Source organism: Melanaphis sacchari, unplaced genomic scaffold (assembly GCF_002803265.2).
Source record: "Melanaphis sacchari strain LSU unplaced genomic scaffold, SCAv2.0 Contig80_pilon_pilon, whole genome shotgun sequence".
NCBI classification, from domain to species: Eukaryota; Metazoa; Arthropoda; class Insecta; order Hemiptera; family Aphididae; genus Melanaphis; species Melanaphis sacchari.
The window spans coordinates 1-27,759 of NW_020271570.1; the positions used below are offsets into that span (position 1 = coordinate 1).

Sequence of the window (27,759 nt, forward strand, 5' to 3'; positions counted from 1 at the left end):
CTGGTGTAGCTGGATTCAGTTACGTGGTATGCCAGCTCGTATAAATTCATAATATTAATAATATTATTATTACAATTTAAAATTGTTGCAGTTCTATTTAAGACATTTTTGTTTGTTAATAAATTTTGTCTTATGATATAAAAACATTACCTGATAAGCTATATTCTGTAATGTCAAGCAATCTGTATTATTGTACAATATTATACTTACAAGTTATATTACTTGGTAGCTATTTCTTAATATCAGCGGGTTATTTTATAAAAACCGGTATTGTGGAATAAGTGACCCCTTCATCTGGTATATGATTGTCAATAAGTAATATGATATCATATTTACTACAATAATTATTCAACAAAGTAATATAACTACATATCTATTGACATACTTCCTCTACTAAAATACCTATTTCCAAATCGCACATAGCTATGGACTATCTATGTATGTTTAATCAATGACTACACAATAAAAATGATTTGTGGTAACTAAAAAATTAATTTTATGAGAATTAACCCCTTTCCTAACTAAACCTCTTAAACATGAAAAAACTGTTAATACCTCACAGAGCCATGGTATTTTATTATAACTATAACAGGAATCAAAAAATTAGGGGTGTTAAATTTGAACTAGGGGGGTGTTAAAAACCCTTTTATTGCGCCACTGATTAACCTGTATTGGCAAAAGGTCTTATCGATTATAGTATTATACATTTATACGATAAACATTACAATATTTTATGTCATATTTAATATGTGGACTTTTCCATTTAAGAAAACCAATAAGAACAAACGAAAAAACACTATAGCTAAAATCATTTTGCAAATCTACAAATAGTACAAATAATACCTAATCAGTACTTAATTTGGCTCTGATATTTTGAAAATAATTTACTAATAAATTTTATATTATCTATATTGCTCAATATACGAAGGCCATTTTATCTGCTGTCCGGGCATTGTAGAAAATGCCCAAATTGTTTACTTTGCCCGTAACATAAGCACTGCTAAATTTATTAGTCCTATCTGCTGACTTGCATATTCTTCCTTATACCTACATTACGACATCTTTATCTCCTTCAGTTTTTTTCCGCAGTACATTGTAATAGCTTATAAATTACAATCTTCTATCATTCCAAGATTAGGATTTGCTCAATATTTTAAAATATTTTAGATGGTCTTTAAATCAGCTTTACAAGCAGCGTAGAATAATGGTATATTTATCATTTTGACCGTTAATAGTTAGCCTTATGAAATCTGGTTTTATATTTTCTTATATATTATATATTTCTTAATAGTTTTTATTTTCAATAGCCTTAGCAAAAGTGTGAATTTGGCTATCAAGTTTTTTTTTTAATAATTCAAAAGTTTTTAATGATTTATCTGAAAATTAAAACATCAGTTTTAACTTCTAATACTCCCATTATTCTTTTCTGGCCTATATAATTTAATTTCAACCAACAATCATTTAAAAATCGAATATCATCACAATCATAAGTGTTTAACATCGAATATTGTAAGTTTTCATTTGTATTTATGCTTTTCATTGCTAATATAATGTATATTTAATATTTTTTCCGTCTCGAGTTTTATACAATCTGAATTTTTTTTTTAGCTTATTAATTAATTTTATGAATTTTAATATTTTTTCTGATACCACTTTTAATGCATCGTCAATTTCATAGTTCAGAGTTCTGTCTTATAAACGATTGAAATAGTACAGTTTACAAGCTATAGATATAGGGTATAGACCTTAAACTATTAACTAAGTAATCCATGTTCTATAGTAGGTATAGAATCTATACAGTTTACATGATCAATTCTAATTACAGACTTGAGACTTCTATAGAAGATGTCTCTGTCTCGAATATAGATAATATGGTAGTATCTATAATCTCTCCAAAAACAGCTGTTATACGATATTACTTTATATTATATTGGTTACACTGTCTTTCATTAACAGTGAATAATAATATGAATCTTCTTATAGACAGATAAACATTAAACAACGATCATCATTAGAGTATTGTAGTTATTTTCTGAGTCCATTCTAAAAAGTTAATCTTTTTCTCAATTCCTTTTACCAAACTTACCGAATTTAAATTCTCCTTTGGGACATTAGAAACTGTAAAATGACGAAAACAGCAAATATGAAGGATATTTTGCCAGCGTTTCCTGAAGAAAATATCGGTAAGTGAATATTCCGAATAAAAGGGCGTGTACCTCCGGACAAATCACCACAAAGACCCGTTTAAACAATTTATTGTGACTTATGTATTTCCACAGATATGTTTGCTGCCACTAGCGTGCTACAGCAACAAGCGGCAGAAATAAGAAATCTAAACCCCAATTGGTCTTCTTATTTGCAGTAAAGTTATTTTACTTGATATTACCACATCATAGCATCTGTGTGTATTCCTAATAATTTAAGTTTAAACTTTGTCATAGGTCTCAAATGATATCACAAGAAGTATTCGATTTCATCAGTGCTTACGATGTGACTGATGCTAAAGGTCAATTTTTAATTGACAATCGTCCACAGTCTGCTAAGGCCTTTTTCAGTCTATTGGAACATATATCTAAAGAATCGACCATTCAATATGTACTTGTACTGATTGATGATTTGTTGACCGTGAGTTGTTTCTTTCTTCTTAGTTTCTGTGATTGAAGTCACTCTTCAACAAGAATTCATTGCAATTAAAAATAGAGTCAAATTAAATGTTTTTTCAAAAATTTTCTCATAGGAAGACCGATCACGTGTGGAAATATTTCATGAATATGCTCTTAAGAAAAATGAACCAGTGTGCGGCAATTTTTTGAACCTATTGAATGCTGCTGATGGGTTTATCAATAATATGTCTGCTCGAATTATAGCAAAGTTTGCTTGTTATTCAACTGATCTTATCAATCAAACTGATCTTCAGTTTTACTTGAACTGGATTAAAGAGCAACTGCTATCTGCTGTAAGGCAATACTTAAAAATAAATATGAAGCAATTAATCTAGCTTTTATATTATGTGTCCAATTATTAAGATTAGGACGTTTGTATTTGTTAATTAATTTGTATTTATTGTATAAGCACTTGCATTTATATATTTATGGCAAACTAAGTTAAAATATTTTAGATATAAAGATTGTAAAATAGAAATTTATAAACATATTTATATACCTACATATATAGGACACACATAATCATAGGGGAAGATGGGGTAGTGTTTAGCCCCTCTCCTAAAATTATTGAACAATTTTTTAAAGTATTAAATAGATATCTATTTTGCAACAATACAAAGAAAGGTTTAAGCTCCCCTAAAATTCAATCAAATATTCTTCTATGCATATCATAATGATGACTAAACTAGACTTGTACCAAAAATATTTAGAATCAATTTATATTTTTTTCTGTATATTTTATCACAATTAACAATTTAGCTTAAAATTATTGCTTAACATAATATTAGCCACATATATTTAAATATACTTGCTGTGATACTGAAAAAATTGTGGTTCTAAAAAAAATGTATAGAAATTGAAAGATTATAGCTTCAATATTATATGACTTCCATATATTTATATAATAGGAGAAGTTAAAAAATTTAATAATTCATTTGTATGCTATCTAAAAGGTACATGATACCATTTGATTTCATCTCCAGTGAATGTGTTATTATGATGTATTAATTTTAAAATATTGATTTTTGATTTTAGAATAATGAATATATGCAGTCAGTTGCTCGCTGCTTGCAAATGCTACTTCGCCGCGATGAATATAGAACTGCATTTATTTCAGTTGATGGTATATCTACTCTTTTGAGTATATTATCAGGACGTGTCAACTTCCAAATTCAATATCAATTGATATTTTGTGTGTGGGTTATGACATTTAATCCACGCTTGGCTGAACGAATGAATAAGTCAGATTCTAATAGATAACATTTTATGTAATTATTGACTAATTTATGTTTGTTTTTTTTTACATAGATTTAATGTTATTCCCATTTTGGCTGATATTCTAAGCGATTCTGTTAAAGAAAAGGTTACGCGGATCATTCTCGCTGTATTCCGGGTAAATTATAATTCTTTAAATATTAGTCTAGTGAGAGAACATACTAATGATCCGAAAAAAATCGGTTCTTCTGCGTAATTCCACATAAAACCTTACTCATATAGATTTAGTCTCGATAGCAAGGTGCTGAGTAAGGATGTGCAGAATTAGCTTATTTTCTTATTAGACAGTGATGTATCAAACATTTTTTCAATGATTAATCAAATTTTAGAATTTAATTGAGAAACCAGAAGATAATACTACTTCCAAAGATCATTGCATCGCTATGGTCCAGAGTAAAGTTTTAAAACAACTGAGTATTTTTGAACAAAGAAAATTTGATGATGAAGATATTGTTGAGGATATACAGTTTTTAAATGAACGTCTACAAGCATCTGTGCAAGATCTTAGGTATAGTCAGAAGAATTTAAATTTTATATAATGTATTGCAATTCATCAATTTAGTTTTAAAAATTATTATTTTACAGTTCCTTTGATGAGTATGCAACTGAAGTAAAATCTGGCCGATTGGAATGGAGTCCTGTACACAGATCAGCACAATTCTGGCGAGAAAATGCATCCCGTTTAAATGAAAGAAATTATGAACTTTTACGTATTTTGGTGCACTTATTGGAAACTAACAGAGACCCACTTGTTTTGAGTGTTGCTAGTTTTGATGTTGGTGAATATGTAAGACATTATCCACGTGGAAAACAGTAAGTATAACATATCATGTATTCATGTATTTAACTTGCATTATAATCAATTAATATTTAATATTATCATGTCTTATTTAATGGTTTATAGTATAATTGAACAGCTTGGTGGAAAACAACTTGTTATGCAACTGTTATCACATGATGATGCAAATGTGCGTTATGAAGCACTTTTAGCTGTGCAAAAACTCATGGTGCACAATTGGTAAGTTTATAAATTACAAACTTATTTAATATTTTAGTTTTCTTCATTAATTACATGATAACATCCTATGAATAGAATTAATTTCAAGTATCCAGAGCCATATTCAATAATTTATATAAACTAAATACTTTGTTTCTTGAAAAATGTATTTATAATAATTGTGAAATTAATTGGCCAAACTAATATGTAATCGGTGATTCTGCCCATCACGAGACAATTTCACATTAAATAGAAACAGCTGTTGGTGCAATATTTAAAAACAAATAATTTTACTTTTATTCAATATAAAACTTGAGCCAAAGAGGTGATCTTTTTCCTCGTTGACTTCGTTTCTTTTGCTTCATGGTTGAATTCATTGGGATTATCCCTCAATCCTTCTAAACGTTAGGTCTTTGCTTTTGAAAGAATTTAATCTCTTTTATTATTTTGTATTGTCTGAGTGATTTAGTGGTTTTGTTATTGACCTTGGCTTTAAATTGAGTTTTTATCTTTGTCCTAGCTTAATCATTGAACATGTATGCTATAAGGCATCTAAAACTCTAGATTTTGTTATGCGCTTAGCTAAAGACTTTAAACTTCATATTTCTATTAAAGCTTTATATCGTATCCTAGTCTGTCCAGTACTTGAATATGGTTGTGTTGTCTAGGATTCCCATACAGCTAACCATTCAAGATAGCTTGAATATGTTCAATGTAAGTTTTTGAACTTTGTCAGCTATAAATTAAAAATTCATTGTCTACCACGTAATTATTCACTGGCTATTAATACTCTTGACTTATCTTCTTTAGCTCAACGTAGACATGATTCGGGTCTTAGATTTCTCGTAGGGTTATTGAATAGCCAAATTGATTCACCTGACCTAGTTTCTTCAATTTCTTTAAAGGTACCTGGCCGTTCAATCCTATTGACTAATCCACTTTATGTCCCACATTCTACTGCTAATTACTTAATGAACGAACCATTAAGGCGATTAATGTCTAACACCAATGTAGACCCACACTTAACATCATTTAATGGTTATTGCTGAGGTTTTTATTTTTATTCTCTTTGTATTTTTCTAATATTACTTTATATTTTTGTTTACTGATTGTATCTATCATACACGTATTTTCTGTGAATTAAATTAATTTGGATGTTTATAAAAAGAGCTCAGCCCGTAAAATATATATTATATTTATCAGTTGGATTTATTTTATGATTCAATATAAAAGATTAAAAAAATGTATGCTGTTGATATATGAATGTTATCTAAAATGTCAAGTTTTTAATAGTCAGAAGCAGAATCATCAACTGTATGTTCATTTGACTGAAATTTTAACAAAATATAACAATATGTTGTTTATTATGGTAAATGTTAAATAGATAATTGGTTTTGTAGAAAAATGTGACATACAGACAATTGGTTCCCTGTCGTAATTTTTTATTCAAAAAATTGATCCTTGGTCAACTTATTTTCATTATTAAGTACATTTCATTGAAGATATCTTTTTTGTAATATACTACATTTATCAAATTTACATCAAGATTACTTACTATCACTATCAATCATATGTATCAGCATTTTAGGTACATTTTGAAATAGAATGAGATAAAAAAATTAATTGGTTATATAAATTATAATTTAGAATCATTATTTTTTAGTGAACTGTTTTGAAATATACCATAATGTATATTTTTCAGTATTAGGTACTTCAGTTTCAAATTATTTCGATTATTCAACTTGTTGACTGTATACTGTAGATGCTAAATAGTTTTCACTATTTATATAACTTTAGTATGTCAGTAATAATAATAGAGTGTTATAATACTACCAGCCACAAAGAATTTAAATTGGGATACTAAAATTAAAATAATAAAAAAACTTTCAATGTCACAGAAAAAAACAAATTGAACCAATTGTCCTAAACCCATTAATTATATATTGTTATACAATTTAATTATCAACATTCAACTTTGACTGTGGATACCTACTTTAAATTTAAGTTGGATTAGTTTATGGATTTAATAAATATAAAAATCAAAATGTCAATAAATACCTGAGTTTAAGTTAGTGATTAATATGTTTAATAATATATTTATTGACTATTATTTTTGTACATTGTATTTCTTATGTATTAAGTTATTATGAAAATTTACATTTTTTTATGTATGGTCACACTTTATACTAATATTTTCCTGACTAAAAAGATTTATTTTTTATACTAAATATTAGTTTTAAAAAATAAATAAAACTAATCTAAATCTTTGTGAATTAATATATTATTATTGAATAATAATTTGTATTGTTTTATTTATTTTAGGGAGTACCTTGGTCGTCAGTTAGAAAAAGAACAAGGTACCAGTACAGATAGAACTACTGCCCTTACTGGAAAAGCTTAAAAGTAACTTTTACGTAAAAATAAATTAAACAAAATTCAAATTTATAATGTACAGATGTTAAAGTTTTTATTTTGTAGATTCACCATAAATACAACACTAGGTTGAAAAGATTAATGTATAAAACTTCTTATTGAAGTTAAAATATATTTCTTCTAATATTATTATCTATGTATTTTCATTGTTTCAATGTGGTATTTCGTGATTTATTGTTTTTTTTTTTTCATATTTTAACTATACCATTAATTAATTATTTAGTTGTTAATCATAGATATATACCTAAGAAATGTTATGAATTTGATCATTTCAATATAATTCAAAAAGTGAATTTATTAAACACTATTTTTGTTCATTCCCTTTTAGTTTTTCATTTTATCATTTATATTATACTATATGTGTATCGTGTATGCAGTATCTTTTTTTATTTAAATATGATAAATGTAGATTATAGATAAATACATAGATCATTAATTTAATATAAATATTAACATAACAATAATTGTGATAATACTGATATAAATGTATTTTAAAGTGTTATAGTACATAATAATAATTATTGTATCTGTAATCACTAGTTTAAACAATGATAGAGTTATTGGTTGTTAAGGTCATCTAAATTATTTTTAATAATTATTGTTAAACCGTAATATAATATATTTGCAATGTTCAGTAATTTAAAATATCATGAATAGTTAATGACTGTATAATAATTTTTCAGTATATAGCTGGTAACAACTGTTTATCTTTGTTGAATATCCTTAAGAGTAGGTAATCTGTGCTTTAAAATGAAATCTCATGTACTTACCTATGCTTTTGTATTGGGTTTCTTAATTTTTTAAATTGTCTTGTCTTTTTCATGCATTCATAAGTAATTAAAAATATGTCCTCGCAAAATAGTTAATTAACCATTACTGACTAATAATATAATAACAATAACAGTCTAAAAAATATTTCAATAGACATAATAATATATAAATTGTATATACATATTATACCAAATTTAAAATAAATTATATTGTTTAGTAAAATACGAATGCGCATATAAAATAGATTATAAAATTATGACCGTACAGCGTTACAATGTAAATAGTTTTCAAACGTTGCGGGATGGTCGGACGAGTAAAATAATTACCCCATCCGATTAATTGTAACTAAATTGGTTGATATTATGGGCGTTGAGTGTATAGGAGATAATCATATTGTACACGAAGTTATGCTGTTGTAATTTGTCACGATCAATCAATGCTCTACGTGTCATCGGTCACAGTAGGTTTGTTGGTGCACAAGAAACAATTGTAGTTTCGGTATTGTACTAATCAATTTTGGTGTATTCACAACGGTTGACGATCAATAGCAGGTAGGTGTGCATTTATACCTTGTAAGGTACCTATTTTTCGAGATCTTCGTTCTACGTGTTTGTCAAAAATAAAAAATAAAAATGTGCGACGACGGCTCCGCGACGAAAAATAACCGCAAAGATCCGAATTTCGGGACCAAACTCGTGCACGCTGGACACAACCCCTCAGAGTGGACTTACAAAGATGTCGTGCCGCCGATTGCGATGAGCACCATATTTAATTCGCCGTCGCCGGGAGTAATCGAAGTAAAATATTATTATGTTACGTTACTATAAATTATAATTAATTATGCCGTGTATTATAAGTCAAATAACGCATCGTGTATATATCGTGTTTAGGTGGGTACATAAATAAAATTTAGGCATAACGGCCATAACGTGTTATAAATAGTATATTATGGTTAATAGTTCATAAATATATAAAAAAAAAAATTATGATTTGGATACGGTTATATAGGTAACAAATTGTAAAATATAGATCAAATGGAATGAAGATCAAGATGTTTTAACTATAAAAATAATATCCTACTGATTTAAATTATGAGTTTTTTTTTTAACATTTTCTCATCAATACTGTAAGTATTATTCCGAATTTCCGAATAAATTATGTTTATCTATATATTTTATACCTATTAGATACTATGTAATATGTATCATTATATGCGAATAGTGATATGGTACGCGATTTACCTTAAAATTGTATGAAATTAACATATTATTCATCAAAGATTAATAATAGACATGGATTTAGTTTTTTTTCCTTTAAATAAGTGATTTAATTATTTACAATATTTTTTAGCCGAACAGTTAATTATTTCTATGAGACACTGTACAGTGTACAGTTATAACTTATAATATGATCACCGCCTAATATATATTTATTAATTATTGTGAACATTTCATGTACCTATCTACTTGTTTATTTGTTTTAATAACATTTTAAACGATTTTTTTATTTTCGTGAAAACAGGCGATAAATAAAATAATCCAAAATATAAATTTATAAATTAAAATCCGTCCTATTTCGAGAAAGCTATCTATAAATAAAAATAATTTTGTAAAATATTTCACAACATGCTGATATGTTTAATTTTTTGAGAGTTTGGGAATTATTGAGTGGACCAATGTCCCGTTAACTTGCTATTTAATCGTTTTGCTTTATGTATACTTTATGACGGTGTTCGGATAATTTTGAATATAATTTAAAATTTTTAATTTCAAAAATTCGATATTTTAATACTTATCTTATCTATATATTTATATACATGGGTGGGATCATTTTACTGAAGAAATTAAATATTGTTTTCGTCCAAAAAAAGAATGGTACTTTCAATTATTTCCCACCTGAATTTTTGGGCTATAATCATGTCTATTTTCTTCAAATATTATAATTATAATTTATTTACTTATTTTGTACTAAAATTATTTATTTTATTTTGTATTTGGTTAAGATATGTATGAAATTATGAAATAAATTTTATAATTTAATTTTTATTCGTATATTTTATTATTTAATACTTATATATAGATAATAAAAAAATGATTATAGTTTAAATGTTATATTTTAATTTGAAGTAATTATAGTTTTAAATTATCATAAAAATTAATATTTAATCAAAATTATTTTAAATTTAAATTTATTTCATATTTGTTGTCTATCTGTACAAAAAAGTAGATAGAAATATATTCTTGGCCAAAAAGTGATAGGTTATTAATAAATAGAGTGACAATTTCTTATTTCGATAATATAGAGAAAATGTTACTTTTTTTTTAAGAAAAAGAACAGTAGAAAAATACGTTATCTTATTTTTGTACGAAAATGACTACGAATTTACGTCTTATATTCAAGAGCATTAATTTTCGTCATCAAAAAAACTATTTTTAACTATTCTCTTAACACGGTAGTTCCTCGTTGAATGCTGTAACAGTGGTTATAACAATAAAAATAATTGAATAATTGATCGCATATTAGTTTATAAATTACATAACATTATTATAAGCACATTTTTTAACTCATAATAGTGCACAGTTATCAAAATACAAAATACGTTTATATCTTCAATATTATTTATATTTTTAAACTATAAAGACAAAAAATAGAATATTAAAATGATTATATGACGAAAATTGCCTAATTTAAAAATGCTCTTGCACTTCCTTCTATAAACACGTATTATAGATACCTAATTACTTTTATCTATGATCGATGTAGGTATATATAGGTACTTTAGTGTATCCGGATGGCATTGACAGTTTCACGCCGAAATTGCATTTATAAATACGTAATGTTCTTCCAATTATTCAAATAATTCAATCGTATAATAATTATCGATAATTAGCTTATTGATTTTGTATAGAGTTACGAGTACTCGAGATGCGGCAATCCCACCCGTTCGGTCTTGGAAAAATGTCTAATAGCACTAGATCACGCCAAGTACGCGTTGGCTTACAGCTCCGGGATGGCGGCCATCTCGTCTATAGTGAATTTGTTGGCACCCGGAGATCATGTGTTGTGCAGCTCCGATGTGTACGGTGGCACACACCGGTTGCTGAACAAAGTGGCCAACCCGGCGGGCATCTTGTTCGACTTTGTCGACTTTTCCGATACGGCGACCATCATCACAAATATAAGACCCAACACGAAGGTGAGAGCGCCTATGATATATAAATAGAGCCGGGAATTTGATGTTTAAACAAATCTTTAAAAGTGCAATGTAAATCCCGAAAAATGCACCGAGAAACCTTATTGATGAATTACAATTTCACAAAATTCAATATAAAATGCCCTGCAAGTTGTGAATATACATAAGATTTATAAATTAAAAATTAAAAACATTGCTTCAGCGTAAAATATTTTAAATTTAAGATATTATTTTTAATTGATTATGGCGTGCATACAGATCTTGTACAGTGTAATGAGTATTATTAAAAATACCAAGTAAAATTTTATATAAAATCATACTAAGTTTAGTTTTATTAAATTTTTTAAATTTTAATGTTTCTCAATATAATTCATAGTACTGTTTTACGTTATCAATTCCATTTCTTCGTACCTCTAATGGCTATAATAATTCCTCGGATCATATTGCTAGAAATATTAAAATTAAAAGAATTTTAACTAAGAATTTTTTTAAAAGAATTAAAAAACTTTGAATTGTTCCATACACAAGGTTTACATTTGATAAGGAAAATGTCATTTATATTTTGTTAAAATCTGTTCAACTTTAAAGTTTGTTATATTATTCAATTCTTGTTATTAATTAAATTATTATTAATACTATTTAATATTATAATATAATGGATTATGTGTTATAATAATTACCACTTTATATATAATTAAGTTCTATTAGTGTAAATTTACCTATACTTTACTTGAGCCTTATAGGCGCCTACAACAATAAATAAATATATGCATTCTTAAACAATAATTTATAAAGAAAAAAATAAGAATCTTGCTTTATACTCAACATTTTTAAGCATTTTGTGCATGTATAAATTTATGATATTATAAAGTATTATATCAAATTTAATAAAATTCCTAACTCATTTGCACACAATTATACAAAAAAAAAAAAAAAATGAAAAAAAACAGTTGTATGAATTTTTACACTCTAACGTCTGAGACAATAATATTATATAAAGTAATATTTTATATTGAATCAGATTTGTTTATTACCTATTTTGAATTCAGAATGAAATTTTTCGCGAAGATTTTAACCATTAAATCCACTTATTTGTGACTCTGATTAAATAGTATAGCAATTTTATTAATCAATATAATTTATTATAAATTCCTCAATAGGGACACGATAGGTTAGGTTAGGTAGGTTAGGCAGCTAGTATATTTTTTTAATTATAGTCCATTTCTTATCACTGGTGCTTTAACACAATAGCCATATCAATGAAAAATTGACATACTGAATATATTATTATATAATATTTTTGGTGTTGGTAAATATATCTAAATCAATTATTTCGATACAATTATTATTATTATACTAACACATCTATGTAGATTAATTTATTTTTATTTATCTACAGCTACAGCTTATTCCTTACATTTCATTATAATCCCATAAGTAAAAAATAAATCGTTTATATAATTATACATTAACTATTATTCTAGATAATAATTATATACCTATATTTATAAATATTATAAGTATTCAGAGTCATTGAATAGTAGGTTTAAAATATAATTTAAAATGACCATTTAAATATATATATATATATACATATACAATGCGATAATGTTCAAATAAAATATAGTTCTCTGGCGTTTAATTAACTTGTTCTAAATGAAATTGTTGATTGGAACCTATACATTTAAAAAAAAAACACTTTTTTAAGTTCATACTTTATATGTATTTTTTTAAAACCATAAATATCATAATAGCTTCGCAGTACTTATATTGTATGTTTATAAATATATTCATGTTCACGCATCAACATACTATCAAATTATTTGTTATTAATTGTTTTAATTTTCTTCGCACCTATGAATATGTTATTACATAATATTATATTATTGCATTTTATTTTAGCTCGTTTGGTTCGAGAGTCTATCAAATCCTTTAATGAACGTGCTGGACGTACAGAAAGTATCCGAAGCCGTTCACAACACTCGAGCAGATATTATAGTGGCTGTTGACAATTCATTTGTGACCCCCTATTTTCAGGTACTTATACTGGATTATTATTTAATACCATAATCGCAAATACATAGATATTTTAGGAAAATTTTCTTGTGGCCCATTACTATTAGGTACCGATATACCTGTAACCGGTTAAATTTGTGATCTTCCAACGAATTTATAGTCTAACGATTATATTTTGTAGAGAACCTCTAATTAAGTCTATTAGTTTTAATACACGGGGAGGAATATTCTACAATTTTAATCAAACGACAAATATAATAGAATATTTTTTATTACTTATATACTATAGAAGGTACTTATTGTTTATTTATTTTGTTATATTAAAATAAATACAAGATTATTGTATACACCAGGAATGAGCAGACTGTTAAAATTTTAAAATATTATACCTACTTTGAATTTTTAAATCATAAAAATAATTTGAATTGTTTTTGTTCTCTTTTAATACTATACACAGAGACCGTTGGAGTTAGGCGTTGATGTAATTATGTATTCGTTGAGTAAATACATGAACGGACATTCAGATATAGTTATGGGGGCACTGGTTACCAATAACAAGGATTTGTATGATAAATTATACGTTTATCAGTACAGTAAGTGATTTTATATAAATACTATTTATACATCTTATATAATATAATACTGTGTAATTAGTGTGGATATTTGTGTAAGAAAAACTCTTTAAAATTAAAATTGTTAAATATTATAAAGTTAAAAAATAACTTTGTAACGTGCTGACAAGATTTTTCACCTGATCAAATATTATTAATCGTAATTTTTCGAACGGATCCTTACAACGTAAAAATCAAGATTACAAGCGGCGACGAAAAATTAAACGAGAATAATTCTTTTTTTACATTAAAAGTCCACGTAGAAAACTTGAATTGCGCGGTCCTGTAATTTTATTTTAAAATTTATTAAAACGTATTTTCTAATAAAAATGAAATGCATTTGTTAGGTGCATTATTTTGAGTTTTTAGTGCATTACATTCTTAGCCTTGATTATACCGATGTACTTGCAAAAAAAAAAAATAAATCATCGATCTGTTTTCTCGCCGCAGCGTGCGGAAACATACCGTCGTCGTTCGACTGTTACATGGTCAACCGCGGGTTGAAGACGCTGCACGTGCGCATGGAACAGCACATGAAGAATGCCACGGCGGTGGCGTTGTACTTGGAGTCGCATCCGAAAGTGCTCAAAGTTAACTACATGGGCCTACCCAGCCATCAACAACACGAAATCATCAAAAAACAGTTTACCGGTCACAACGGCATAGTGTCGTTCTACATCAATGGCGGAATCAAAGTTAGCACAAAGCTGTTGGAATCGCTGAAGTTGTTCTGCATCACGTGCAGTCTGGGTTGCTACGAAAGCCTGGCTGCTCTACCGTGAGTACCTACGCCATGGATAATTTACACATTGCTGGGTTATTCCGAAATACATATAACACGGAACACTCGTTGTTATAGAAAACAACAATTCTTGGATTTATTTTAAGCATATTTTACTCTAGAAAAACACTATAACGTTAAAAAATACTGAAAAAACATTAATTTCATAAAATTTCGATTTTTTTTTTTAATGACTTAAAATTACGTAAAAAATATATCTTCAAAAATAATAATGTTTTGAAATAACGAGTGTCTTATTTTAAATAGATCATCCAATAAATACCTATAGGTCATATAATAAATATACTTTGAGAATATTATTTTGAAATTGTTGTGTTCAGTTAAATGGATCACTCTGCGTGCTATATGTATACTATTTATAATAATATAATGATTGTACTTAATGTCGTTATTTTGAAGTTTGCTACCCCGTTGACTTTAATTTGAACAGCCCTATTGTGAACAGAACCGAATATTCCCCGAAATAAATTGGTTTGTTTGGCCGTGGTACAATGCGAGTGTCGATGTATATTGATATAAAATTTAAATAAATATTATTACACAATTATGTGTAATTGTACTAAAAATTCTATCAGTTTAGAGATCAAAACATAAGTTATAATATAATATTAGAATTCGGTATAGCAATTATTGAGGTCATGCACATTGCACCACAGCCTTTTTCGTTGCGAATTGATTAGCCGACAACTCGATTTTTCCGACATATTATGATAAATTTTAATAAAAACACATATTAATCTAGGTCTATGAATTTCATGCATTAAAAAAGTTGTAAAATACAAACAAACAGGCAAAATAGGCTTTAAAATATATACTGCTAAATTTCAAAAGATGTAAAAATATGCATAAAAAAAACAAAAATTATAAAAAAACTTTTTGTGGAAAATTGTATAATTAAAAATAATTCAATTTATCTCAAACCATCGTGTTCATGTGGACCACCTGAAAATTTCAATTAAAATAAAAAATTGTTCCTCATAACTTATAAATACTTATTTATAAACAATATAAACTTATATAAATATAATATAAACATCAATATGTACCTATAGGCATTGTTGGTTTCATAACTAACGAAAACGAGAAAAACTTGTATTTTATATTAATTAACTTATCTTTATTACTTATTTATCTTGACTATAACTCTACGTTTATTAATCAATATAATCATGTTTATGAATGATGATCGCGATAGTGTGGTGATGCCTATATTTTTAATTTCAAAAATCTCATATTAGTATGTATTTGTATTTAAGTCTACAGTTATAAAAATAGTATTGTAAATTGATTAGGAATAGATTTTTGATTAGTACCTAATAAACTAATTTTAAAAAGACATTTAATTTTTTTTAAGGGCATATTTTGATATTTATTGTGCATATTTGCATGCATTTTTTAGTATTTTTAAAGTCATAAACATCCTAACCCTACTTATGTTATAAGTAAATTATTTGTAAAAATTATGGACATTGTTCTATTTGATGTATTAACTAATTAACTGTTTTAATCTTTTACGTAATTCTATTTTCAAGATGAAAATGAAACAGTATAGCGTTTTTTAAGTATTCCATTAAAAGAATTGTATCTGTAAGGGATGAAATTATCACAGAATTTATTTCTCTTAAGTTTTGTTATCTGTGTCACTGCATAATACGTATACTTATCAAATCATTTCGCGTAAAATGTATAGTGATTTAATGAATTTATTGTAAGCTCATCAGAGTCAATATTATATTAGATCATAATAAACCATAAGTCATATAGCTACCGTTAAATTTATGTTTAGATGTTGTTCGATAAAAATATAAAGTATATATTTATATTAATCGTGCCTACTGGGCCGAATAAGTAATATTGATCTGCAGCCATAATATATTATAATTTACGTATATGTAGTCGGCCATTCGGTCCAATGAAGTTTTTAATTTCATACACGTTTGCGATGTATATGCGAATGGACAATTCTCAAAGAAACCACAAAAATACTGAAAAAATGATTTCATTTTATTGTGCAGTACAAATACGGAAATAATTAATGTTTTTGATTTTTTTGTCGTATATAGTTGTAAAATGACGCACACTTCGCTCACGGACGAAGAAAGGCAATCCACGGGCATTCACGATAATCTTATTCGACTGTCCATTGGTTTGGAATACTACCAGGACTTGATCGACGACTTAGAACAAGCAATTATTAAAAGTGGAGCCGTGGATAAATCTTAACGAATAAAATAAAATTCTTGATAAATAATTTATTATATTATAATATAATATAAAAAATAATTATTATATATATATATGTGTGTGTGTATTAACCGATTAACATTAATGTAATTTTACATAAATAAAATACAATTTTAATTAAAACACGATTATTTTTTAACAGACGCTTTTAGTGCTTGTTCGAGATCAGCGATTAAATCTTCTTCCGATTCTAGTCCAACAGACAAACGGATTAAATTGTCCGAAATATTTAACACTGCTCGTTCTTCTGGAGGAACTGAAGCATGAGTCATAAGTGCTCTGAAAAAATAATTTATCATAATTTTTAAGAACTGAAATGTATCTCCCAAGTATACCCATAATAAAATATTTTATCAACCCTAGCCTTTTACTCCATAGAATATACCTGAGTTCACCTCTGGTTTAGTTTAATAGGTATACTTACGGATGGTCGGCCAGACTTTCGAATCCACCGAGACTTTCGGCTAAGCAAAACACTTTGATGGCCTGTAAAAATCTAGTGGCTTCGTCGATACCGCCTTTGATGTAAAACGACAACATGCCGCTGAAACCACTGGCCTGTTTTAAAGCCACCTTGTGTTGGGGGTGCGACGGCAAACCTGGATGCAGCACTTGTTCAACGAGCGGATGCTGTTCCAAGAACTTGGCCACAGCTAAACCATTTTTCATGTGCTCCTTCATACGCACGTGCAGGGTTTTCAGGCCGCGGTTGACAAGGTAACAGTCGAAAGGCGACGACATAATACCGCAAGCTGCAAGAAACGGCAAACGAAATTAAAAATAAATATTTAAAAAAATACAACTGTTAATTAACAGTAGGGAGACAGACATTTCCAATGTTAAGGGGGGAAGGTTATTTCGAGGAATATTTTTATAGATGTTTTATTAAAATATATAATTTATACGTTTTTTATATATAATTAAATACAGTTATCATTTATATCAACGAATAGTATATAATATGTTTAATAATATGAAATATAATAAATAGATTACAAACATAAATTATAAAAAAATATTGTCAATCGCTCATTATCTTAATGTTATGTGGGTATAACCAATGAAGGAAATGTGCCGATAAAAATAAAACTGTATTTATTAAGACGGCAGGAACGACAGTGAGCGCAAGAAGTTCGTATAGAGTATTTTGTTAATCGAAATACGGGTGTGCAGCTACGATGATTCGATAGATACTAGACTTTTGTGTTTTAAAGAGTTATTGAGCACATTTATTGTATGATTTCTATTAAGACAATACTTAAATGTTTGCTTTTGAGTCATATATGAAACAGGTATTAAATCATGGTTGTAAAGATTTAAAAGTTAATTAGTAAGGTATAGTATTACTAACTTTTGAGAACCTAACTGAAAACGAATTATTCAAATTCTTTTAATTTTTCAAATGTCGTAAAAGACCTACTATTACGCTGATAAATGCATAAATGAAATATCATCGTCATGGAGGGGGGGATAAACACAACTCCCTCATATGTACACTATTGTTAATTTTATATAGATCCAAACAAATTATAATCATATATAATTAAATTTATTCATTGTTTATATTTAAATAAATTTCAAGAATCTGAAAGTATAGTCTTAAAGTATATTCAAAAATACAAAAATTGGATTTTAAAGGAAAATTTGGGGTAATCTGTTTAATGAATCACTCTGTATATTATAAATTACAGATTAAACTAAATCATAATATTTACAAAAATTATCTTTTACGAGTACTTACAATTCTGAATGTAGGCTAGACGATCGAATAATTCTGTATCGTTTAAGACAAGTGCGCCCATTATGACGTCCGAATGACCGTTCATGTATTTACTTAGTGAGTAAAGCACGACATCTGCACCCAATTCAAGCGGTCTCTGTGTACAAATAACAAAACAAAATGTTAACGATTAAATCTAATCTACTATGTTTGTTATTATTAAAAAAATACTTTAAAAGGTAAATATATGATAAAAACAATGATTTTGTACGAATTATATAAGGTTGTAAACACGATCAAATAATAATAATATACAAAACTTTATATAAATCAATACTTTCGATATTTATAAAAAATACTAACATTAGAAAAAAAAAAAATTATTTGTACGCTTTTAATTCCTACGAAAAAATGTTTGTTATTTTATTGATACCATGTAGATTTTAAAAAAAAAAACAGGTATATTTAATGCACTATAGAATAGGTACGTAATATGAAAATAATTTTTAGGTAATAGATTAATTATTTACAGAAACATGTATTAAAATTATTAAACAAGTGATTAAATGTTACGTTTACTTATTTACTTGGAAATAAGGAGTCTGGAACGTGTTGTCGACTACTACGATGATGTCTTTTCGTATATTATGAACAATTGTCGAAATCGATTCCAAGTCAGCAACTCTCATGCATGGGTTTGTAGGGCTCTCCATCCATACCAGCTATACACATACATGATTTAAATTTTTTTTTAAAGTTTAAAAATAATACACCTGTATAATATAAATACAAGTAAAATAAAAACACTTATAAATAAACATTAAAAAACGAATTAAATGTCAAGTACATGCATATTTTTTTTTTTATACGTTCATGTATCATTACCATAATATTATTGTAATCATTATTTCTTCAATTATGACCTGTGTATTAAATGCAAAATTAGTTCATTCATAAAATTATTTACAAAGATTGTACTCGATTAATTTACTATTTTTAAATCCACTTAATAATCACTTCATCGGACATGAGGTAAAAATAATTATAGATAAACTATGTATACACCCTCACCAATGCAGAATAGACTGCATTTAATCTATTCTGTGCTCTCGCGCCTGCATCAACAAGAATATATTATATTATTTCAAAATAATACTATATTAATTATTATGTATAATAGCTAGGCTAATATATGAATATAGTACAAATCGATTATTTTAAAAGTTAACTCTAATATCATTTCGTTTCATTTATCAAAATATTTCTATCATAGTTTTTTTTTTTTTAATAAAATGCATAATTAAAATCAAATTCAGAGATAATTTTTCATTATTATTATCTGATAATGTGTAACACATGAACTATTATCAATTCATCAACGTTTTAAGTAAAATTCAATAAACTAAATTATTATAGTATAGTTTTGTACGATTATCACAAATCTTTTATTAATTAACAATAGTAGTTTAGTTTAATCATAAGGTTGATTATATTTTTATTTTTTTTTATTAAATGTATTAAATGTAATTCAGACAAACTTAATCACGTATTCACATAATTCTAACATATTATGCTCCAATGACATTTTAATTTATGCATTTAGTGCTGCTGTTGTTTAGATGAAATATTTTTTTTACAAATGAACACGTCTTTTGACTAGGGTTCTATCTAAAATTATTAAAATTATTTTTTTGTTACACCCTTTTTATGGTGACTTTATGATGAACGCGTAAACAAAATTATTGTTTGAATTCATCGAATTCATATTGCAATTATCTACATATATTTAAGTTACGTCTTTCCAAACGACGATGGATAGATTTTTTCCACATTCATAAAAAATAAATGAATATGAGTAATGAATGAATTGGATTAAAAGTATATATCTACGACTTGAAAAGTGTGATCAAAGGTTTTTATCTACTCATCTATGGTCTATTATTAGTCTATTACACTGTTGTAACTTATACTATCGTAGTGCAAATCGTACTAAAAAAGGAAAACATGTAAATATTGTAAATGTCGAATGACATATTATCGACGATTTATGATTAAATCATTAGAAATTTTGTGTTGGTTTTCATGCACATACATTAATTCGTATTACTGACATATATATATAATACGTCTGTGCGTATTATATTGTGTACAGATGTACAAAAGTAAACGTGAAAATCATGAGAAGATGTAAAAACCTTTGAACTTCAATAGGTCGATCCAAGGTCTACCACGTGGTGGTTATAAGATTGGAATGAAAAAGGTATGTACCATAGTCTGTACTGTCTGTAAGTATAAGCATGTATCGAATGTATTTAAATCATACGATACATTTTCAAGACAAATTAAGCGATAGGTTAGGTTCTATATATATAATAACGTATGTATAAATATAATTTATAGCACAATCAGTGCTTATAACTTTGAACATAGAAACTATTTGTTTTTAGAACATGGCTTAGCTTAATGGCTTGAATTAATCATTTTTTACAATCAATACGCTATCAAGTATAGCCTTATCTAGTAAGGTTATCTATTATTCAAGATGGTTTTATAAAAATTACTTAACCTTATTTAGTTATTTATATGTATTAGGTATAACTGCAGTATTATATATTTTATAAATATTAAATCTATATTACACTTTTTTATAGATATAGCAATTGTACGATGTAATATCGTACAGGTGAAAAAAGTTATTTAGTGTAGCGGCGATTACTTCGAATATGCTATCGATGATAGGTATATACGCACTTCTATTAGATTAGGTGCTGATATTTATAGACACAAATAACTACATTTTTTTGGGGAGTGGAATGATTTAAACTTCCCGCCTAATAATATTTTATAAAAATGATATACCTATAATTAGTACTATAAATGCTTAATTTTGAATTGAGGGATTAAGTCCCCCTTATTTGCGTCAATATTTATAATTAGTAATTTATAAAACCTGATCTCACCTTGGTCTCGGGCAAAATCAATTTCGCTATGTTTTCGTTGTTTGTCATGTTAGTCATAGTGAATTTCACATTGAATCTAGACGCAATTTTCGAAAAGTACCGATTCGTGCCGCCGTACATATCGTCGCCGCACAATATATGGTCTCCGGACTGCAACAGTTGTACAATGGCTGTAGTGGCAGCCAAGCCAGACGCATAGGTCAGACAGTGTTTGCCATTGTCCAGCGAAGCTATGCAGTTCTGCAAAACATTTCTGATCGGGTTGCCGCATCTACTGTACTCAAATCCCTACGTGCAAAGGGAAAAATAAAAATATTATAATTTCACGCGAACAATGTTTAAAATTCTTACTGCTGATAAGTTTAAATACAAAAATCTATTGACTATTATAACATTTATAACCAATATTTGAATAATATTGATCAATATATTATATTACTGCAATATATGTGCACAAAAGAGAGATGGAAACTTGAACAACTTGTACGTACGTGTTTGTATTTGTTTATGTTTGCTAAAATTGTATAAATGTATAAGGATAATGATTTATGTGTACTTATAATATTGTATGAGTAAATCGTCTCTGCAGTGTTGCATTCTGAAACTGGTTTATTGAATAATTTCACTATATCAGTTTTGTAGGTTTTGTGGTGAAAATGCAATTTTATTATGTATCGTTAAACTTAAGACCCTCCAATCTCTATAGGTCTGTAACGGACTATATTTGTTAAGATCGAAATAAAAACTTACAGCGTGATCATTTGGACCGTACTGTTTGTAGGTCGTGGTCAATGAAATCGGAGGAACGACGTCTTTAAAAGACCACTGGTCCGGATTTTGGCCCACGTGTATGGCTTTGGTTCCGAAATTTTTATCAATCTTCTTCTGGCATGATGGGTAATTTGAATCTGCCATTTTTACTAAAATATTTTTAAAAAATAGTTATTAAATTAACACGTTCAAAACCACATTACAAATAATGTGTTAAAATTTGGGAAAAATTACAATATTTTTCTATAGAAAATATATTTTTGTGAATATTAAAACATAATATTTAATATTTTACTCGTACAATACATACAAAAATTCTTCTAAACCTAAAAAAAATTGCTGTTTTAATCATAGAATATATTTATTTTCACCTCGATATCAAGAATAAACAGTACCTATACCTATATCATCAGCTTCGTGGCAAAATTTCGCGAGTTGAAATTCAAAAACTTTTAAGAAATTACTTTTATAAAATTGTTCAATTTCGACAAATGAGGTTTTGCTACGTAGCTAACGATGTATAAAGGAAACTATTAATATTGCTGTATTGCAATATTGTAATAGTCTATAGAGCTTGTTTTTGAAAATAGTTTATAAAATTAAATTAAAATTTGGATACTGTTGTATCTGTATACTATTTTTTAACCCATTATTTAACCTGAGTAATGTTATTTTTTTTTAAATCTACTTGAAATTAATTTAACACTTGTATAGTTTAAATAAGAATTGTTCACATTAGCTACTTATATAATAATAGTATTACATACTTATGTGATTAAACGAGTATAAATAAACAAGAATAATCGAGTGCTAAATAGATATATAACTTGTATAAACACTAAATTACAATTCATTCTATTATGTTTCATAGATTTTACTCATCTCGAAATCCATATATTTTTATTTAGTATACGTATATATTTTTTATTTTTTACTCGTTTAGTTTACATTTTTGTATCTGACGTCACTTTTAGAATTAGGAACAGTAAAAAAGTTCTGATTTTCAATTTCAATTTTATTTTCTGGTAGCAAATTGGACTTAGTAAATAATTCTAATATTTAAGAATAACTAGGAGAAAAAAAAACTATGAAAAAACTGAAACTTTTATGCAAATCCAGTTTTTGACTAGGTAGATTTTGTTAAATTATTGTAATTTAAAAATACAAATCAATAAAAATTTTAAAATTATTTTACAATAATTAATATTATGTTTGTTCAAAAAGCTGAAAAATATAACAAAAAATCCGTGTAAGTTGTCCTTATAGTTTTTAAGATTATTAAAATACAAAGGCGATTTTTTTTATAAGCTTTTAAAATTCAAATTTCACAAAATTGATTAAGTATTTAATAAAAATAATGATTATAGCTGTTGTGTTGTATTTGAAATCCACCATTTTCGGGGACTTAAAATTGTAATTTTTTTATATATATATTCTCATATTTTTACTATATATACACAATTACATTTTCAAAATACCTAATAAATTAATTTTAAGCTATTACTTATTTATACCATAAAACTATTTACATCGTTCTATGATAAGTCGGAATTGACTCAAAAGTGAATAATAATAATGTAAGATATAAATATTCACTATTATAATAATTTGTAATAACATATATTTGATTTATTCGGAAAAACTAATTCAACTTGTATAATAGTAATATAATAAAATATTTTTAGTAATTTAGGCTTACATACAACAGAGTTAACTGACTCCGTTCAGAAAAATCTTGTGTACCTATGCAATGATTTATCATTTAATTGAAATTCAATAAATCTGTTAAGTGACCTACTCAGTTAAGAAATACATATTCCACACCTATTATACAACGAACAGTTACCTATACTAAATAGTTTATCATTTCAGATGATTAATAGCTAATAGCCCTTTTATTTATTTTATATGGAATTCAACAATCGTATGCGTAGATCACGTGTTATTTATACGTTTTTTCCCCATTTTAGTAATATGAATTTCAGCGTACTGAATTTGATTAGACAAATATGTAACATTAATTATTGATTTCCTTTAGTGTACCTATATAGGTTTAATACATATATATTAGTGGATATAATCCATTATTATGTAGATATATAGAAACCAGAAGGAACTTCATATGATGTCGGTAATGGAGGTGCGTATGTTTTTTCTTACATATTTTTCAATAATTTAGGTAATAAATATTTTGAATATTGATAACATATTAGATAGTGATAATATTATTAAATTATATGTGTATTGAAGTGCTATACTGCTATGGTATATATATATTATAATGTTATCAAATTAATATTTATACCTAATTAAATTTTAAAATAATTTGTTCGTGTTTGTTTTTTCATCCGTAAGAATAAGGTACTACATCAATGAAACAAGTTTACAGGCAACATTTACTCAATAAATAGATTTCAATAATTTAATCATTATAATATAAGTAGCTATGTATTTTATATTAACACTTTTATTATTGAATACTTAATTATCACCTATACCTATCAACTATAAAGAGATTGTAATAGTCTTAATAAATATGTATATAAAAACATTATACATACATCTATCATAATTATTTTTATTAATATTATTTCTACAAAAAAAAATTCTTGATAATTTACTACGATATAATTATAATATTTATTAAATACGCAATAATTAATTTAATATGTATAAAAAATATTTTGAAAAGTAAATTATAGAATTGAAAAAAATATTTTTATGACGTATCTATATAATATAATATGATACCCGCATAAGTATTTAGACGTGCGAATTTTAAATAATATCCGGCTTAGAGAATTATTCAGCAGCCTCAATACACAATAAATAGGTACACAAAAAAACGATTTTAATTTGGAATTTGATATAAATATGTGTCTATTTATTCCATACATTAAGCTTTTAATATTCAAGTTTATATATGTAATTCAATATTAGAATCGTGACGTGATCCCAGCACACAGCAGAATACTACAGATACAATAAGGTAAACTCATAAATTTATATTATTATCAGTGATTATTGGCTTGAGTTTTTAACTACCTACTGTTCTATCTCTGTTACGTTATGATCTAACAGACGTTTGTACAATGAATAGGACAAGCGTATCCACTATCCATATTCTATAATATATTTAAATCTTAAATATTTAATATCAATAATAGTATGATATACTGTACACTATACAGTTAACTATTATCACGGAAATGTGTGACCAGTGCAACGATTCAATGATTGTGTTTTTTGATAAAAAAAAAAAAAAAAAGAAATAAAAATAAAAACTAGAACAACTGAAATTCAAAAATCGAAAAATTCAATTTGATTTATTTAGATTAATAAGTTACATGATTTCTTTAGTCATTATTAAACAAAAACACCATTATTTGGATACGTCGTCAACTAAATAATTTATAAATACAAAAATATAGTAAATAGACTTCAATTACGTTAAACAGACGATTTAGCAATCTATTTTTACAAAACATAATGAAAAAATGACTTTTAAGTATGAAAATATTCGCAAAAAACAAGTAGTAAAACATGCTTAGCTGTTTAATGATGACGTATATAAAAAAAAAAAAAATTGATTTTGTCAAAAGACCTATTTTTCCTTTTTTTTTTTTATATTCCAATTATAAATAAAAAAAGTATAATTATTTTAGTTAAATTTTTAATTTATGAATTTGTTATTGATCATGTTTTTTGTAATTATTGTGATACTTTTGTTACCATTGTATGTGTTTACGAGATCTTAAAATTGTTCGTAACTTCTATAAGCAAACGATAAAAATAACTAGCCGTCTAGAATACGATGAAAGTTACAATTAAAAAAAAACTTTTTTACCGGAAATGCATTTAGTAAATAAGTTATCTTCTTACTTGGGATTTTAAATTTTTATGAGTTAAAGTTCTATAAGTATACCATGACAAAGTTCAAATTAAATTTAAATTTGTTTCCGTTTTATATTTTGTAACAAAAATAAAAACAAAGATTCAGCATTCAGATTATTCAGAATATTTGAATATTTCAAATATTTGTTAACAGTTTGATTCTAACTGAAATAATAAAATATTAAATATTCAGTCAAATTTTTAATTTCCATTTTGTATTATTACCTATAATGAGTTAGTAAACTTTTTAAAATAATTACTTTTACATCTAAAATGCATATGTATTTTTCAAATTAATATTTTCTTTAAATTGTTTTTACTAGATTCATATTTTTTTTTTCAAAATGTATAATAGAAAAAATAAATTAACTATTACAACAATATATTAATTATTGTTTATTCGACATTCGACAAATCCTATATATAAATAATTTTTCTAAAAATTTATGTTCCTATTCTAATACCTATACAAATATAAATATTAAAATAACGTAATATTTAGAATAAAATACTATGACGTAAAGGTATTAATTATTTTATTAAGGTGTAATGTAACAATTGTAACACAAATTGCTTGTGAAAGAAATACTTACAATATTATGTTGCGGTGTTTTTAGTGGTTGGGCGACGAGCACGTGGCTTGGCAAACTGCGTTCAATTTTAGTAAGACTCAGCTCCCGGCAAACGGTTTCTACACTGGTGGTACACTGGTGTTGTGTGATCCGGTATTCGTATTTTATTCGGTTTGTCGACTGTGACGACGCGCATGCGCAAACCAAACCTTTTTCCGCCGAATGCGTTCGTATGTGTGTGTGTGGCTCTATACTCAAAATATTAAATGATAAAGATAATGATAATAATGAACGTATCTACATAGTTTAGCTACGTAGGTACTGAAAGAGCGAAAGAGCATTAAAGGTGAAACATATTAGTGAATTGTGATGGGTCCGTGGTGTGTGTGTGTGTGTGGGGGGGGGGGGGGGGGGGGGGGGGGGGAAGAGGACTGGAGAGCGATGGTATAATTAAATAATATTCAATTAGGTATTTGTAAACTTGTTCGTTTGGAAAAAAATCGAGTCCCAATCATTTAACGACTCTGAATCAAAACATCGTATAATTGAAATTAAACTACCTTTTTAATTAATATGTTACCCATGTAAATGTGTAGCGTTTATACGGCTATAGCGCTATACCAACATATCTATTTGGCCATGTATCAGATCTGTTGTCAAGAAACGATTGTTGACGCATAACGGTTTGAAACAATGAATCGTTTTTTTGGTAGACCTAACATTTAAAATAATCATAGAAAATCAGAAATTATAAATCAATTAAATTATAAGACAGAAATTAACTAATGGAAGTTCTGTGCGTTTAAGTAACTTCGCAGAGATACCTAATGGTTTGTT

The 27,759-nt window shown here is 26.8% G+C and overlaps 3 protein-coding genes across 4 annotated transcripts; 2 read left to right on the top strand and 1 right to left on the bottom strand.

Annotated features, from left to right (window-relative positions):
- Window positions 1-1,983: 1,983 nt before the first annotated feature.
- LOC112602026 (V-type proton ATPase subunit H) lies at window positions 1,984-7,499 on the top strand. Its single transcript, XM_025349942.1, has 10 exons — window positions 1,984-2,183; window positions 2,280-2,361; window positions 2,442-2,625; window positions 2,738-2,956; window positions 3,699-3,904; window positions 3,972-4,056; window positions 4,268-4,446; window positions 4,524-4,751; window positions 4,843-4,956; window positions 7,258-7,499. The coding sequence occupies exons 1-10, from the start codon at window positions 2,126-2,128 to the stop codon at window positions 7,334-7,336; spliced, it is 1,434 nt and encodes a 477-aa protein (XP_025205727.1). The 5' UTR covers window positions 1,984-2,125; the 3' UTR covers window positions 7,337-7,499.
- Window positions 7,500-8,425: 926 nt separating this feature from the next.
- On the top strand, window positions 8,426-17,020 carry LOC112602027 (putative cystathionine gamma-lyase 2). Its single transcript, XM_025349943.1, has 6 exons — window positions 8,426-8,936; window positions 11,048-11,335; window positions 13,235-13,369; window positions 13,806-13,941; window positions 14,410-14,737; window positions 16,825-17,020. The coding sequence occupies exons 1-6, from the start codon at window positions 8,772-8,774 to the stop codon at window positions 16,982-16,984; spliced, it is 1,212 nt and encodes a 403-aa protein (XP_025205728.1). The 5' UTR covers window positions 8,426-8,771; the 3' UTR covers window positions 16,985-17,020.
- A 49-nt stretch (window positions 17,021-17,069) lies between these two features.
- LOC112602029 (cystathionine gamma-lyase) lies at window positions 17,070-27,064 on the bottom strand. 2 transcript variants are annotated; one of them, XM_025349944.1, is made up of 7 exons: window positions 26,944-27,064; window positions 22,436-22,605; window positions 21,686-21,973; window positions 19,313-19,447; window positions 18,747-18,882; window positions 17,430-17,757; window positions 17,134-17,284 (listed from the first exon to the last, which is right to left on the bottom strand). In XM_025349944.1, the coding sequence occupies exons 2-7, from the start codon at window positions 22,598-22,600 to the stop codon at window positions 17,134-17,136; spliced, it is 1,203 nt and encodes a 400-aa protein (XP_025205729.1). In that variant the 5' UTR covers window positions 22,601-22,605; window positions 26,944-27,064. The 2 variants fall into 2 exon arrangements, with proteins under 2 accessions (XP_025205730.1, XP_025205729.1); XM_025349945.1 differs by lacking the exon at window positions 26,944-27,064 and having other exon boundaries at window positions 17,070-17,284; window positions 22,436-22,600.
- Window positions 27,065-27,759: the final 695 nt, after the last annotated feature.